Source organism: Canis aureus, chromosome 5 (genome assembly GCF_053574225.1).
Source record: "Canis aureus isolate CA01 chromosome 5, VMU_Caureus_v.1.0, whole genome shotgun sequence".
Classification (NCBI taxonomy): Eukaryota; Metazoa; Chordata; class Mammalia; order Carnivora; family Canidae; genus Canis; species Canis aureus.
In genome coordinates, this window is record NC_135615.1 from 74378699 (window position 1) to 74394924 (window position 16226).

The following is a 16226-nucleotide window of genomic DNA, read 5'->3' on the forward strand; positions in this document are numbered from 1 at the left end:
TGGCAGGTGGTCCTTGGGGTTCTTTCTGGTTTTGGAAGTCATCATCTTTCGTGTCTGACCCAGCTTCTCAGAGTACCCTCCTGTTCAGTTCTACCTACAGCCCTGAAGAATGAGAAAGCTCTTGAATAACTGAGAAAAACACCCTCTACCCCATGCGTTTTTGTGGGAAAATGAAGGCACTGTTTCTGCTGTGACCAGTCAAGTATGCTTCGACTTCTCAGTCCAGAGTCCACTCTGGGCTCTGATGGTTCAGTTTCACACCCAAGTCATTAATTCACACAACAAATGCCATCTGAGCATTTGCAGAACAGATTAATGGCTCACAGGATGGGCTCTGGAGTCAGATGTGCCTGAACTGGACTTGTGGTTAGGCTACACTTAGGTCTCCAGGACTCTGTTTCTTCAGCTGCAAAATGGAGAAATTAATTCCCATTTCTCAGGTTAATGTGAGGATAAGACCAAACACTGTCTTGAATCATCTGGGGCTGTTTTTAGCTACAAGTAACAGATTAGCTGACAAAACCAATCAAGGCGCTTAGTTCTCTCACAGAAGTTTCTGGATTTGGTAGCTCTGAAGTTGGCTGGGCAGCTATTCAGGCTCACTCTTTCTGCTCTGCCATCCTCAGTCTCTGGACCTTATGATCCCAAAGTAGTTGCTGCAACCCCAAGCTTCATATCCTCACAAACTCCTTTCTTACCTTAAACAATCTTTCTCCAACTGTAGCAGGCACAAGATTCACCCAAACAGCTTTTTAAAATCCCAGAGTCAGTCCCAGGTCCCTTCTCCCGAAATTCTGATTCCGTGAACGTGGGGCAGGACTCAAGAACTGCATGCTAACAAATTCGCAGGGATGCTGAGGCCCCAGAATTCATGGTAGCTTACCCTGGGAATGTGTCTTCCCCTAGTGCTAACTTTAGTCCTGAAGAAGAGGCTGGGGCGCCTGTGGTGGCTCAGTCAGTTAAGCAGTTAAGCATCTGCTTTCAGCTCAGGACAGGATCCTGGGGTCCTGGGACTGAGCCATGCGGCAGGGCTAGGGCAGTGGGTGGGGTGGGGTGTGGGGGTGGTCCATGGTCAGCCAGGAGTCTGTTTCTCCCTCTGCCCCTTCCCCCTGCTTGTGCTCTAACAAAGAAAATCTTAAAAACAAAACAAAACAAAACAGGCTGAGGAATGGATTCAAGTGCTGGTACTTTATTAGGAAGATGCAAGCCCAGGGTGGGTGGGGGTGGGGGAGGGGAGGGAGGAGGCAAAGCAGTGAGAGGAGGTGCATTATATCCTGTACTGCTTCCCAACAAGCTGCAAAGAGGCACAGTTGGTCACTCAGCCAGTATGTTAATTAACCCAGAGACTTTTCTGGAAGAGCGGAAAGGAGGAATTTTGGAGAAAAGGAGGTGGCAGTTAACCCAGTTCCCTCCCTTTCCATCTATCATTTCCTACCTTTCAACATTTGCTTCTGGGGAGCTCATGTCTCCACAGCTCTGGAGGGAATCAACCAGCCTCTTGGCTGCCTCTGAGGAAGCCAGAGCTCACTCACGCCCCTAGGAGTGGTTTTCCTTTGGTGGTTGGTACAGGGTGGGGTCCAAGTGGGAGCACTGAAGAGGCAGTTGAGAAATCTGGGAGAACCCACAGGAGTTGTGTCTACTAGAGGTAGAACTGCGCAGACAGTGGCAACTAGTTGAGTCCAAAGCAGATTTTAGATACTGAGCCAAGAGGATTTATTGATGGATTGATAATGGAGTGTGGGGAAGGGAATATTAAGGTTTTGATGGATGATGGTGCTGTTTACTCGTATGGGGAGAGCTTGAGGGGAAGTTACTTTGTCAAGAAAATTAATCTTTTGCCCATGTTAAATTGGTGAAGTCTATGAAGTGGTCTAACTCTGGATCTGAGGGGAGAGGTTCTTTCTGGAGATCAGAATTTGAGTCACATACACTGTCACATACATGGTATTTAAAGTCAGAGTGCCAGTTGTGGACACCTAAGAAAAGAGGTTGGTTGAAAAGAGAAGGGAGAGATGAGGCAGGACACAGGGCTGGTGGCCTGTTTACCAGGTGGGAGCAAAAGCCTCCTTCTCCAGGTGGGCGGAGGACAGCATGGGGGGTTGGCAGTGGTCATGAAGAACACACCTCTTTGGTGAGCTTTGCTGTAATGGGGAGCAGAGAAATGGGGCAGCGGCTCAAGAGGACCAAGGGAGGATGCTTTGAAAGTGTTTGCAGATGGGAAAGATCCACAGGGACGAGATGGAGAGGTGAGAGAAAGGGGACCGCTGCCCGAGTTCAGTCTCATAGCGCAGACGGAGGGATCCAGATCCCAAACTGCAGGCTCAGACTCAGAGAAGAGAGTAGGGGACGTGGGCACACTACACTGCAGGCAGGCGGTAGAGGAAAGGGGAGTGAATTCACCCTGTCTGACTCCATCTTCTAGGACTGAAGTTTGAGTCACTGAAGTGGATTTGGGTTTGAGTCATTCAAGTCACTGAGGAAGGTGTTGGAGATGGCAGAGGAGACAAAGGTGGGAATTCTGAGGAGAAAAGGTAAGCGTGTCAGAGCAATGTGACAGGAGAGCTGGGCAGGGTTGGGGGGCCAGCAGAAGTGCGGGCCGAACCGTGAAGTGGGTTGGTTAGCGTGGCCAGTGGACATTGCAATGTTCAGCCGCAAGGTGCAGGGGCTGGAGATGGGCTGTGCATGGGAGGGGGAGGGGACCGGGTGGAGGGTGGTTTGGAGCTGGGCAACGACAGCTGAGCTGAGTGAGAAGGGAAGTGAAGACAGGGGAGAAGAGGTGACTGCTGGAGCAAAGTGCAAAGAGGTAGAGGCCATGGGTTGGAAATCTCAGTGAGGCTGGAAGAGGGGAAGGTTATTCTAAAAGGCAGTAATAAAAAGTTAACCACTGGACAAAACCGTATGTTTCAAAATACTAAAGACAAACAGCTACAAAAAAAAAAAAAATGAAGAGAAGGGGTGTCTGGGTGGCTCAGTCAGTTAAGTGTCTGCTATGGGCTCAGGTCATGATTCCAGGGTCCCAGGATAAAGCCCTGCCTGCATCAGGCTCCCTGCTCAGTGGCAAGTCTGCTTCTCCCTCTCTCTGCCCCCTCCCCTACTTGTGCTCTTGCTCTCTCTCAAATGAATACAAAAAATTAAAAGAAAAATGAAAAGAGAAAAAAATAGACAACAGAAGGACTATATATAAAAGACTTGAGATATATATAACATAAAACAGTATGATGGATCAAGGCCAAACATATTTATCACTTTGTGCTACTGTAAAAGAACTGAGGAACATCTACAACGGATCTCTAGAATATACTGTTTTTTTTTTTTTTAATTTTATTTATTTGAGAGAGTGTGTGCAAGTGCAAGCTGGGAGAGGACCAGAGGGACAGGGGGAGAGAACATCAAGCAGACTTCCCACTGAGTGCAGAGCCTGTCTTGGGGCTTGATCTCATACCCCCAGACCATAACCTGAGTGGAAATCAAGAGTCAGTCACTTAATTGACTGAGCCACTCAGGTGCCCCCAGGATATACTGTTAAGTGAATAAGCAAGGTGGAGAAGTGTATAGTAGGCTCTCTTTTTTATAAAAGATTTTTTTTATTCATGAGAAACACAGAGAGAGAGAGGCAGAGACATAGGCAGAGGGAGATCTTCGCAGGATCCCTGTGGGGAATCCGATGTGGGACTTGACCCCAGGACTCCAAGATCATGCCCTGAGCTGAAGGCAGATGCTCAACCGGTGAGCCACCGAGGCATCCCTCTCTCTCTTTTTAAAAAAAAAATATTTGAGAGCAAGTGAGAGAGTGCAACAGGGAGTGGGGGAGGGGGAAGAGGGAGGAGCAGAGGGAGAGGGAGAGTCTTAAGCAGACTCCACTCAAAAGTCGACGTGGGTCTCAATCCCATGACCCTGAGTTCACAACCTGAGTGGTGGAAACCAAGAGTTGGTTGCCTAACCCACTGTGCCACCCAGGTGCCCCTACATAGTCATCTGTTTAAATTAAAAAAAAAAAAAAAGATTAGAATGATTAAATTAAATAAAACAGGTCACTGAATGGAAAGAGAGGGAATAAGGTAGAGGATGTAGAAACAGAAATTAGATTTTGAATAGATCTCGTTTTGTAGATTAGACTTGGAACTACATAAATATTTTATGTATTAAACTAAAAGAAATTATTATTCTTTAATTCTATAAGGAAATGCAAGTTGACATTTTCTCATTTCCGAGCTATGTAGAAAGGACATATTTGCATCTAAATTTCCAGGTGTAACTCAGCTTTGTTAACATGTCACAGACTGCTTTACAGGAGTATTTTTATAGTAAAATACCATAATTTCATTATTCAATACCATATATTGTGCTTTGACTCATCATTTCCTCTGAGTTAACCCAAGAAGGGTTGCAGGACGCTAGGGAACTGCACAAAATATGGAGCGCTTCACAAATTTGCGTGTTCTCCTTGCGCAGGGGGCATGCTAATCTTCGCTGTATCGTTTCAATTTTAGAATACATGCTGCCGAAGTGAGCCCAAGAAATTCTTAAAAAATGGAAAAATAAATAAAACAGATTAATGTAAATGCGCATCCAGTCAGTAGCAAGCCACACAGAGAGAAACTATAGTAGATTTAAAACACAGTGAGCTGACTCTTATCTGCCAAGGAGGAAATATCCCCAAAACAAAGTACAAACAAAACCTTAAGGGATCCCTGGGTGGCGCAGCGGTTTGGCGCCTGCCTTTGGCCCAGGGCGCGATCCTGGAGACCCGGGATCGAATCCCACGTCGGGCTCCCGGTGCATGGAGCCTGCTTCTCCCTCTGCCTATGTCTCTGCCTCTCTCTCTCTATCATTAAAAAAAAACAAAAAACAAAAAAACCCTTAAACTCCCTCTTGTTATTCTAATACTGTTGTGGGATATGGGATAAAACAACGGAGTAATGGTGTTCAGCTAAGTTCATAATTCAGAGTGCAGATGAGAACTGGCATTCTCGATGTCGGGAAAAAATATACACATGGAAGATACAAGAGTTAAGAAAAATCTCAAGTCTGAAATGTGAACACAAAATATGAGTATGTTTTATCTTAAAAAGGAAACGTGTCCTAGCTTTGTATAACAAAGGCCATAAACGATGACCACCACAACAACAGTGGACACTCTAGAACTTAGATTTTGGTCTTGCAATGCCATTCACCACTAAAAGGAACCAGAATTTGGGTTTTTTCCTAGAAATAAGTGACCCAGGACTGGAGCAGGAAATGTACAAGTCTGGAATATCCTATCCTACTAGATAGCAAAGGAAGTTACCAAATGTTACTTACTATCAAAAGGGTTGTTATCAAAAGGACTCAGCAGCCCCTTGAAGAGGCCCCCCCTCCACTGGACCATAAGAACAATTTGAGCATCAGTAAGTTTAATAACAGCAATGAACTGAAATGCATAAAATGTTTAGTTCAGTGATCATGATAGTAACAACACTAAAAAGCAACCCACTGGTCACTTTTGTTTGGAGAATACTAGTTAAGTCCAACTCATTATTTTGAAAACTGGTCCAGGACACCTGGGTGGCTCAGCAGTTGAGTGCCTGCCTTTGGCTCAGGGCGTGATCGTGGGATCCCAGGATCGAGTCCCACATTGGGCTTTTTGCAAGGGAGGCTGCTTCTTCTGCCTATGTCTCTGCCTCTCTTTCTGTGTGTCTTTCATGAATAAATAAAATCTTTAAATAAAAAGAAGAAAAAAAATGGACCAAAGACTTGGGCATCTATTCTTTTTCTGATACGAACTGCAATTCCAGCTAACCAAATAGCAGGTGAGTCAGTTTCTCTTCTTGGTGGTATTTCAGGCATTATGTGAAGAATGGGTAGTAGGCTTATCTTCATTTTGCAACTCTTGATGAATGAATCTGGGCACTGAACTTCAATGGCCATAATATGTAGACAACCAGACGTGGTGGGTCTCCTGATGAAAGCAAATGACACCATGTGCTTTTACCACTAAATCTGAATCCAATCACACTTCTAAGTCTACTCCTATTTAGTAGTAAATACAAAGGACAAAGAAACCTGTGAAACAACACCATAGAGAAAGAAGAGCAAAACCAGACTGGCAAACAGAGATAGAGGGAATCCATAGGAACCAAGAGATAAGAAATATGCCATCATTTTTAATACACAGATCCTGTTTGGATTCTCAAATAAATTACTGAAGAAAAAAAGACACTTGGGGAATTAGAAATTTGAGAATTTGGAGTATTTCATATTAAGGAACTAATGTTATTTTGGTATGCTAATGGTATTATGTTTTCTAAGAAGCCTCTATCCTCTAAAACAGTTAAGTATTTATGGATGAAACGGTGTGTCAGGTTATGGTAAAGGGGAGGAGCCAGTGGTATAAATTAAGCAAAATTAGCTGAGTTTACAATTGCTGAAACTAGGTGCTAGGTACATGGGGTTTTGCTGTCTTATTCTACCTTTGCACATACTTTTTTCTTTTAAAAGATTTATTTTAGAGAATGGATACATGGGGGGGGGGGAGGGTTAGAGGGAGAAGGTGATAAGCCAACTCCCCACAGAGCCTGACACAGGGCTTGATCTCATAACCCTGGGATCCTGACCTGAAACCAAGAGTCAGATGCTTACAGACTGAGCCACTCAGGTGCCCCTATTTGAAATTTTCCATGACAAAAATACAAATTTCTGAATTCAAGTCACCATGATTTAAGGCTTTCACTGGCCATTGTGATACAGGGAAGGACAGAGATATCTGCGTATCTTCCGGGTTTCTTGCTTGAGGAATGCAACGGGTAGTGGTGTTTTAGCAGGTGTAAGAAAAGTAGGGGATTTAAGTTTGCAAAGAGGAGTTCCACTCTGGTCATGGTGATTTGAGGTGGCTGTCGTCTGTCTGGGTGGGACTGCACAGGAGGTTGGTGGAAATACTGAACCCGAGAGATGTGGGCAGGGAGTGAAAATGTGAGTCACTGGATGATGTCCCCAGGGAGAAACCACAGAGAAGGGCTTTGAGAAGTGGTCAACCAGACAAATTGTACTTTAGGAACTGGGGGGCCCCAGAGAGGTCTAGGACAGTTTTTAAAAGGAGGGAATGTGGGATCCCTGGGTGGCGCAGCGGTTTAGCGCCTGCCTTTGGCCCAGGGCGCGATCCTGGAGACCTGGGATCGAATCCCACGTCGGGCTCCCGGTGCATGGAGCCTGCTTCTTCCTCTGCCTCTCTCTCTCCCTCTGTGTGACTATCATAAATAAATAAAAATTTAAAAAAAAAAAAAAAAAAGGGAATGCTTGAAGGCTTACTTCACACTGTATACAAAAATTAACTCAAAATGTTTTAAACACCTCAATTTAAGAGCGAATATTTCCTAAAACTCTTAGGAGACACAAGTATAAACCTTTATGGCCCTGGACTGCGCAACAGATGCAGATAGGACACCAGGCATAAGCAGTAAAAATTACGGAAATTGGACTTCACCAAAACTAAAAACTATTGTGTATCAAATGTCACCATTAAGTGAAAACCCTCAAAAATGTGAGAAAACATCTGCAAATCATAAATCTGTTAAGAATCTAGTATCCAGAATATATAAAGAACTCCTGCACCTCAACAATAACAAGATACATAGCCGAATTAAAAATGAGCAAAAGGGACATCCGACTGGTTCAGGCAGTAGAGCGTGTGCCTCTTGATCTTGGGGTTGGGAATTCAAGCCCCATGTTGGGTATAGAGTTTACTTAAAAAAATAGGCAAAGGATGTGGGAAAAAAAAAGGATATATATAAAAAAAGATATACAAATGTTCAATAATCATGGAAAGATGCTTAACATCTTAGGGTGTGGAAAACACAAATCAATACCACACTGAAATATCACTTCATACCCACCCGGATGCCTACAATAAAAAAAGAAATGGGAAAATATGTGCTGATGAGGATGTGGAGAAATCGGAACCCTCATGCATGGCTGGTGGGAGCGGGAAATGGTGCAGCTGCTGTGCAAAAATGGCCTGGCAGCTCCTCAAAAAGTTGAGATTCAAGACCCGGCAATCCTACTCCAAGGTATGGGCCTAAAGGAACTGAAATCATAGGTCCACACAACAATGTGTAATAGAGGATTCATAATACCCCCAAAGTTGAAACAACCCAAATGCCTACAACTAAGTAAAAATCTGGTACAGGTTTCCCCTGCTGTCCAGAAGTAGAGCCTTCCCATGAAATCTTTCCTAAGCCTGGTGACACAGAGGGAAGCAATCACCACTCACTTATATGAGGACATTTTTGAGCTTTCCCAGACTCCAAAAAATGACATTTCTTAGGCTTTTGAGACCTTAGGACACTCTCAAATGGATTCACAAAATAAATGGAGAAAAAGCACAGATGCTCACACAGCAAAGGTATGATGATGGTTTGGTGTGGAATGTAGTTATGGAGGAGGGAGCCTGGCAGGTGCCACGCTTGCCGCTCAGGGGGTAGTGCTGCCTGTAGAAGGGGTCGGGGAACCCAAATGCTATTTTGGAGGGCCTTTTTTTTTTTTTTTTTTTTTTAAGGGCTTTTGTAAAAGTGAAGTGGCACAATGTGAACTTTCAAAAAGTGGAAGATGTATCTGTAAAATGAGTATTTGACAAAAGCAATCAAGTACATGCTAGAGTGCAGATGAACCTCAACCTCACGCTATGAAGCCAGTCACAAGACAACACCTTATAGGATTCCATTCAGAAATGTCCAGAATAGGCCAATCTAGAGACAGAAAGATTTGCAGTTGCCTAGGCCAGAAGAGGGAACAGGGAGTGACTGCTAAGTATGGGGTTTCTTTTTTGAGTGATGAACATTCTGCAATTATATAGCGCTGATTGTTGCACAACCTTGTGAATATTCTAAAAACCAATTGCATGCTTTAGAATGGTGAATTTTTAATGGGAATTCTAGCTCAACTTCAGGCTCAAGCTCAGCAAATGCTGCAGTGAAGCCAGGCCAGAGGCCTGGAGAGACCGCAGGACCCGAGCTGGGTGGCAGCTAGCCACTTATGGCACCTGTCCTCTTCTGTCATCTATCCTTCCCCTAAATTCCAGGAACTCTGGTGAATCCTGAACAGAATCTGGCCTCATCCCTCTTGCCATGATCTGTTTAGGAGTAGGCAGGTGGTCCAATTTCTGCCCAAAGAAACTCAGGTTGCCAAGGGGCTTCCGGGAAATCATTTTCAGCAGAAACAGGTCTTTGGGGATGCCTGGGTGGCTCAGCAGTTCGGCACCTCCTTTTCGCCCAGGGCATGATCCTGGGGTCCCGGGATCGGGTCCCGCATTGGGCTCCCTGCACAGAACCTGCTTCTCCCTCTGCCTGTGTCTCTGCCTGTTTATCTCCCATGAATAGTCTTAAAAAAAAAAAAAGAAAAGAAAAGAAAAAGGAGGTCTTTGCCTCTGGACACCAGAGTGTCAAATTGAGACCTGGAGCAGCTGACTTGGGGGTGGGGTGGCTGGATAACATGCTGAGGCCACCAGGGCAGAAAAGTTGGAAAGAACCAGTGGGGCAGGGATGCCTGGGTGGCTCAGTGGTTAAGTGATTGCCTTCAGCCCAGCGTCCCTGTATGGAGCCTGCTTCTCCCTCTGCCTATGTCTTTGCCTCTCTCTGTGTCTCTCATGAATAAAGGAATAAAACCTTTAAAAATAAAAAGAACCAGTGGGATAACTTAGAACCTCCCTACCTTCTCTTAGGGAACTGGATCTTCCTCTTGTTTAAGCCACTTTATTTTACTTGACTAGAGCCTAAAACATCCAACCTAACACAGGTTATGGTGACTGCTCCCCAGAGATGGGGAGATCTGGGCTTGGAGACCAGGCCAGGGAAGGAAATCCATTTAATCATGTTCAGACTTAGTTCAGGTCAGGGCTGTCAGTGAGCACGGTTATTATGGCAATCTTAAACATCCTTACCAGGTTTTCAAGAGTAGTTTCTTGCTTTGTAAGCCCAGGTATTCTCATGGTCCATAGCTAGTCAAATCAGCAGATATTTTCGGTAAGGGAAAAACAAAGTTCAAGCTCACCCTACTCATCTTAATTCATAGATAACAGCAATAGAGGATTACTACTACTGGGTTTGACTTCAGCTGGTCACTTCACTTCTGTTTTAACTGTAAAATGAGGATAAACACCTACACACGAGATGGACACAAAAATTAAGAGCATTTGGCTGAGCTCCTGGCATGGCCCATAGCTCAACACATTTGACAGAATCTGAACACCTACAAATATTGGTTAAAGTAACCCCAGCTGCGGCTTTCTCAAATTCTGCAACTTCTGCTCAAATACCAAGCTGCTGTACCCCTATCAGCTGTAACATCCCATTCTGGAAGAGGGCACCTCCCTCTGAATAAAAATTAAGAGTCCACATACAACCTAGAACTCTCTCCGCAATAAAGCAAGTGGCTGCAAACTGCCCAAGTGGACAAATTTTATCCAAAAGGTGCCCCCAAATAGAAGTCACAAGTTCTTTTTGAATAAAGCTGAGAGTTTGAATCCTGACTTTGTTACTCACTCTGTGGATACATAACCCTCAACAAATTTCTTCATCTGAGCTCACTTCCTTGCTCTTAAAAAGGGTGTTAACACTTGTGTTACACAATTGTCCCAAGACCAAAGACTGGAGATAATACACACACAAAAAAATTATCAAGAAAGTTCTTAATAGGATAGCTCTACTTTTCCAGGGGATAAACAAAGCAATGTAGGATATTTGTTTTATAGTCTCCACTTTATTTCCCCCAAACAAGAGAGGCCAGTGACCTGTGGAAGGACATTCGAACTGCAAGTAGCAATTTATGACAAGTTCTATTTCTTAAAAGCGGACTTCTTGCTCCTTTCCCCCTAGAGGGGAAAGCTAAAGCCATCAGAAAAAAAAAAAAAAACAAAAACAAAAACAAAATCTCTGGTTTGGGAGTCAGAGCAGTTCACCAGCAAGGACAAGAATTTCATCAATTCACAGAAGACTTGTAGGTCTGCTGCAGAACAAGCATGCCCAGCTGTCTTACACATCTCGTGGCCAATTGTAGGATACAAACACAGAAGCACTTTTTCCTGATATAAGAACCATAGTAGGACCTACTAATTTTATAGATTTTCAATGTGAATGAAGTGAAAAGACTCTTCTGTCAGCTACCAGGCCAATACCTCAGACCTACCAAAACTGCCTTTAAAGATATGCTTTAGGTAACGCTGCAGAACAAGTACAGAAATCACTCCTCTGCTCCCAGCCTCTCACCACCAGTCCACTCCAGGGATCTTTCCTAACTCCACCTAACACTGTGTTCTACAGACTGATTCTGGACCAGAATAGCTGTACCTAAAACCTCTACACCTCACACCAGAATGCATCCTGTCCCGAGAGACCTGGAGAAACCAGGCTCCCCCACTCCCGGGAAAAGATTAGAGGCAGCATTCCAAGCCAAACTGTATCCAGCTTTATTAAAGATACTTTTCATAAACAATCATGGTATTTCAGGCAGGACATGGGCGGACGATCGTTAACAGTATACAACAACTTTCAAACTCCCTTCTTCAATGGACTACCAAAATCAGAAAGCCACTATAAAACCCAATGAAGTCTTCATGTGATGCTCTGAACAGGGAAAGTTTAGAGTGAGGGTTGACAGTTCACATTTAGCATGTTGTTTAACAACTTTTCACAAGCCGACCCTGACTTTCAGGAAATGAAATGAAAATGGCAGAATTATCAATCTGAAGATCCACAAGCTAAAAAAAGGAACTCTTTTGAGGGACGCCATCTCAGTGGTGACACCGTAAAGTCCAGATTGCCTGACACACTGGGAACCATTTCATGGGATCAGGTTCCAACAGGTCTCTGGGTTTAAGGGAGTCAAGTCTATGTTGAAGGCAGAGAGGGAGAAGAGGACATAAAAAAATGAATTTTAGTTTTTCCACACCACCAAGGTGGCTCATGTGTGTCAACATCAAGGAATCCCTCCTCCTGGGAGCCAAGAGGAAGTTTCTCAAAACTAGAAGGGGAAGGTGTTTTTCCCTCGTTATCAATCTAGCTTCGGAAATATTCTATTAGTGACATATGCCCTTCCCCCAAAACAACAATGAAGTGTTCCGTGTGCTAACAACATAGCTTAAAAAAAAAAAGTAAAACAAAATTCTGCATTTTTATAAAACTTGATAAAAAATAGTATTTCAAACTGTACAGTCACCAGAAGTACACAGTTATCAAAAATGCACACACTTCACTTGGCATCTCCAGCACCTTCAGCTTTCTGTGCCTAGAAGAAAAAGATTAAGACGTTACCACCCATAGATTTCAAACTATTCTCATTCATATCCCATCCCTAGCATTATTTTGCTCCCACACCCAAGTTCAGATTTTAGCTCCTTCAAGACTCAGTCCTTCTTTTGAGGATAACCTGGTAACTTTCCCTCTGGACCTCACTGCAAAAATGGGGATGAGGGCACATTAATGCTAGAAGATTAAGTTTATTCCCAACTTGAAAACTCTATGGTGTAGCATAGACTTAGGACAAGGATCTCCACTGCAGTGCTCTTTAAAACCGGACACCAGGGACTTTAAAAGCTTTTGGGATCAGTGACTCAGAACTGACTTAACAAAAATGAAAATACTTGTACCTGGTCTGTTTTGGCATCTCCATTTTCTGCAGGGTTATTTCCATCCTTGCCAGCATCAGCTTTCCCCTTTTTCCCTTTGGGTACCTTCTCCCCCTTCTAAAAAGGGGAAAGAAAAAAAAAAAAAAAAAAAAAAAGCAGTTTCTTCTAATTTCATATTAGCAGGCTACGGTCTGCAAGGTTCTGTACGACATAGAATTAGTTTATCAAAAATAACGCAAACTATAAACCCTTCCCCACTGATTAAAAACTCATCAAAACAAGACCAAATTATCATTTGCTGTGGTCTAGAAGTTTTTGAGTACAAAAAAAATAAAAATAAAATATAGTGCCTTAAATACTTGGGTTTTAAATGTATAATCTCCTGTAAATGGATGACTTTTCCCCTGAAAGTTGTTGTTCAATTGTTTTTATCCTCGTAGAGTTCTTGATTAGAACATCAGTACTACAAATGTCAGGGATAAATAAGGCAAGCTATCAAAAACAACTTAGGAATATCCATTAATGGGGTCACCATTGTGCTAAATTAAGACCCTGAATGAAGGGCAGGCCTCACCCAGTGAAGTGACCAATTCTAACATAATTTTAAGGTCCAGTCCAATTTCTTTCTTCTATGGCGAATGGGCCAATGGATGGTCACTATATAGCAGAAGTCCTGTCAGCAACCCGGGAAACCGCACAGCCTTACGCAACTCCTAGAAGTACCCTTATCTCTCAGTTCCACTCACCTTTGCAGGGGCCTTTTTAGGCTTGGGCTCTGGCTTTGGAGGAGCAGGTTTCTTTTATTTCAAGGAGAGAGGAAGAGAATATTAGTACAATAGACCAAAAAAACAACCCGCAACCAAACCACAGTACCACTGGCACAAAAGTTCCTATTTCGTAAAGCTTCTAGGGTTGGCTTTCCGTTTGCATTTCCTATCTTCAGGAACCCATTTGAGTTAACACATTAAGGTGTCCCACTTTGGCTACAGCCACCAGAATTTCAGAACCAGCAAATATCAAACCGGTGAGAACCCCCAAGAGAGCAGATCATTTAAAAGCAGCCGCTAACCATAACCCATGGGAAACAAAGCAGACTTTTAATGGTTTTCGGATAAACAGTTTCATAACAGGGACTTACAGCAGATAACCTTGCAGATCTTCTCTGTGGCTATTAAAAGGAAAAAAAAAAAAGATAAGAAATATGACAGTTGAACTACTTAAGAAAAATTAAGAGATAAAAAGTTTTGGTATCAGTTTGGTCTACATTACAGAAAGTGCAGAGAATTTAGGGAAATTCAGGGCTAGGAGTGTGATTACCAGTAAAGGAGTCCCAAAAGCTTAAGACTCACCTCATCCTTCACCTTGGCTTTATCTCCTTTAGCATCCCCTTCAGCCTATAAAAAGCAAACAAAACCTAAGAAAGTTGTTGTTTCTAAGGCAATTCTTAAGGACTCACTAAGCTTAGCAGTCCTAAGGAAAAAGCTAAAGGGGAAGTCTTGCACACAACTTTTCTAAGGCATACGAGTCTTCCGGTTTTAGCATCCCCAGCTCCTATGAAAATGCCCTAAGTGCTCAGAAATACGACTGCTCCTCTGTGCAAGGATCACGCCCGAAACGGCCCAAAGCGCGCAGGGAAGAAGGGGGTCCGAGCCCCTGCCCGCCAGGAGCCTCCTCCGAGCCGCGCAGGGCAGCGCGCGCTAAACCCAGCGGGGAGCGCGGAGGAGCGCAGCCCGCGCCGCCGCGCCAGGCAGAAGCAACAGCTGCAGATGGTGCAAACAAACCCCTCCGGAGGCGGGGCCCGGGCGCCGTTGCCATGGCAGCCGTCGAGGGCGGGAGACTGGAGGCGCGCGCAGCCGGGGGAACTCGTGGGCGGCAGCGGCGCGCACCGGCGCGAGTCTCGTGCGCCCGGGCCGTGGGCGGAGGCGGGGCCACACGGCGAAGCCCCGCCCCGAGGGACACGGGCCCCGCCCCCTCACGGCGGCGGTTTTTTGGCGGCAGCGCGCTCCCCCGCCCGCCAAGCCCGAGCGCCGCCTTCCCGCCCTTTCGGGTTTGAATTGCCCGCCCGCGGGGAGGGGAGGGGGCATGGCGGTGGGGGAGGGGGCGCGGGGCGGGCACGTCGAACCCGAGGGGAGCGGGATAAACAGCCGCCAACATGGCTCCTCCCGCCGCGGCCGCCGCTCCTCCAATATGGCCTCTGGCGCCCGCGGGCAGCCGAGCCGCGCAGGGTTAGCCCGGGGCAGCCGGACACCGTCTCGCGCCCCCGTACAGGGCGCCCGATCCCGCTCCAGCCGGGTGCCGATTCTCGCGCCCCGAGGCTGGGGAAACGGCGGCGGCGGCGGCAGCGGTGGTGGCGGCGGCAGTGGCGGCCCAGCGCCTGGGGCCCTCGCGCCACGTACCTTTCTCTTGGGCATGGTGGCGACGGCGGCGGGACGTAAGCGCTGGACGCGGGGATGCGGCGGCACGCGGGCTTTGGCCGGTCCGGGGGTCGTTCTCGCCTCTTCTTCTTCACACTGCTCGGGCTCCGGGGGGTTTATAAAGTTTTTATAGCGCTGGGAGCCCCGGACCGGTTAGAACCGGATTTCACCTCCCGCCGCCGCTCATTGGCCCAGCTGGGGTCACGTGGGCGGGGTTTAAACTCACCTCCTCTGGAGGGAGTGAGGAGGGGGGTACGGGGGGGAGGGCGCGCGAGACGGCGGCGCGCCTAGGGGGTGGGGGCGCAGTGGGGGAGGCGCGCGTCGATGGCAATAAACGAAGCGGGGGGGCTGTGCGAGTCGGCGGGCTCTGCGTTTCGGCTCCCGCCAAGAGCTGGCTTTTGCAAACTACCAAGTTCCTTCCACCTTATGCAACCCAGCTACCCACTTCTCCAAGCCATGCGACACTTAGGGCGCATCTCGGCCGCTTTCCTTCCTGTTCCCGCTGGGGGCCCCAGAAGAAGGGTTTGCGAGGCCTGGCCGCACCGCCCTTCTCCGCCGGAGGCGGGAGGAAGCGCGCAGCTTGGAGGCACAGGCTGCAATTCCCAGGGCCAAGGCTGACGCTGAAGTGGGGAAAGAGCGGGGAAGCCAGCTTGGCGCAGCCGGACGTGCATCCTTCCAAGCTGCCACTCCGAGGAATCCTTTCGTGCCCCTCACCTGGAAGGCAGTCCACCCGAGGTGGGGTGGGGGTTCCAGGGGGGAGACTCTACACGCAGAAGTCCCATTCGGGTGCAGTAGGGCAGGTAGGAGCTGTCCTTTCAGCACCCGTTTCTCAGCCGCCTCCCCAAATGCCAACGAAGCCCCCCCACCCCAAAGCCTGTCGAGTGGCTCTCTTAGGTCCCTGTCTTCCCGGACCTCGGAACCCCGCCACAGAATGATGGAGAGCAGCCGCCTAGGCCTACTAGCACTCCCCTCCCCCTACGCTCCACCCGCTCTGGAGACATCAAGCTCAGCTGCCCCCACCCGACGCGGCCACCAAGCCTGGGCGCTGCAAACGCAGCTGGCGAAATCCCTCCTTCCACACTGGCAGGCTGGCTTCCTCTCACTTGCGCGAGGACAAGGAGGGTGGAGGCAAGCGACCGAGGATTAGGAAACAAGTAGAGGAACAGGTGTTGCGATGGCATAAGGGCTCTTCCACTGGCTTCCCCCACCCCACAAGCCCC

At 46.7% G+C, this 16226-nt stretch overlaps 1 protein-coding gene and 1 non-coding gene across 3 annotated transcripts; both read right to left on the reverse strand.

Annotated features, from left to right (window-relative positions):
• Positions 1-4407: 4407 nt before the first annotated feature.
• LOC144315070 (U6 spliceosomal RNA) lies at positions 4408-4514 on the reverse strand. Its single transcript, XR_013380871.1, has one exon. It is a non-coding gene; the product is annotated as a U6 spliceosomal RNA (small nuclear RNA).
• A 6904-nt stretch (positions 4515-11418) lies between these two features.
• Positions 11419-15217, reverse strand: HMGN2 (high mobility group nucleosomal binding domain 2). Of its 2 annotated transcripts, none has more exons than XM_077898985.1 (6): positions 14989-15217; positions 13942-13986; positions 13662-13760; positions 13339-13389; positions 12614-12709; positions 11419-12252 (listed from the first exon to the last, which is right to left on the reverse strand). In XM_077898985.1, exons 1-6 carry the CDS (start codon positions 15001-15003, stop codon positions 12217-12219), a joined length of 342 nt encoding a protein of 113 aa, XP_077755111.1. In that variant the 5' UTR covers positions 15004-15217; the 3' UTR covers positions 11419-12216. The 2 variants fall into 2 exon arrangements, with proteins under 2 accessions (XP_077755111.1, XP_077755112.1); XM_077898986.1 differs by having other exon boundaries at positions 13731-13760; positions 14989-15215.
• Positions 15218-16226: the final 1009 nt, after the last annotated feature.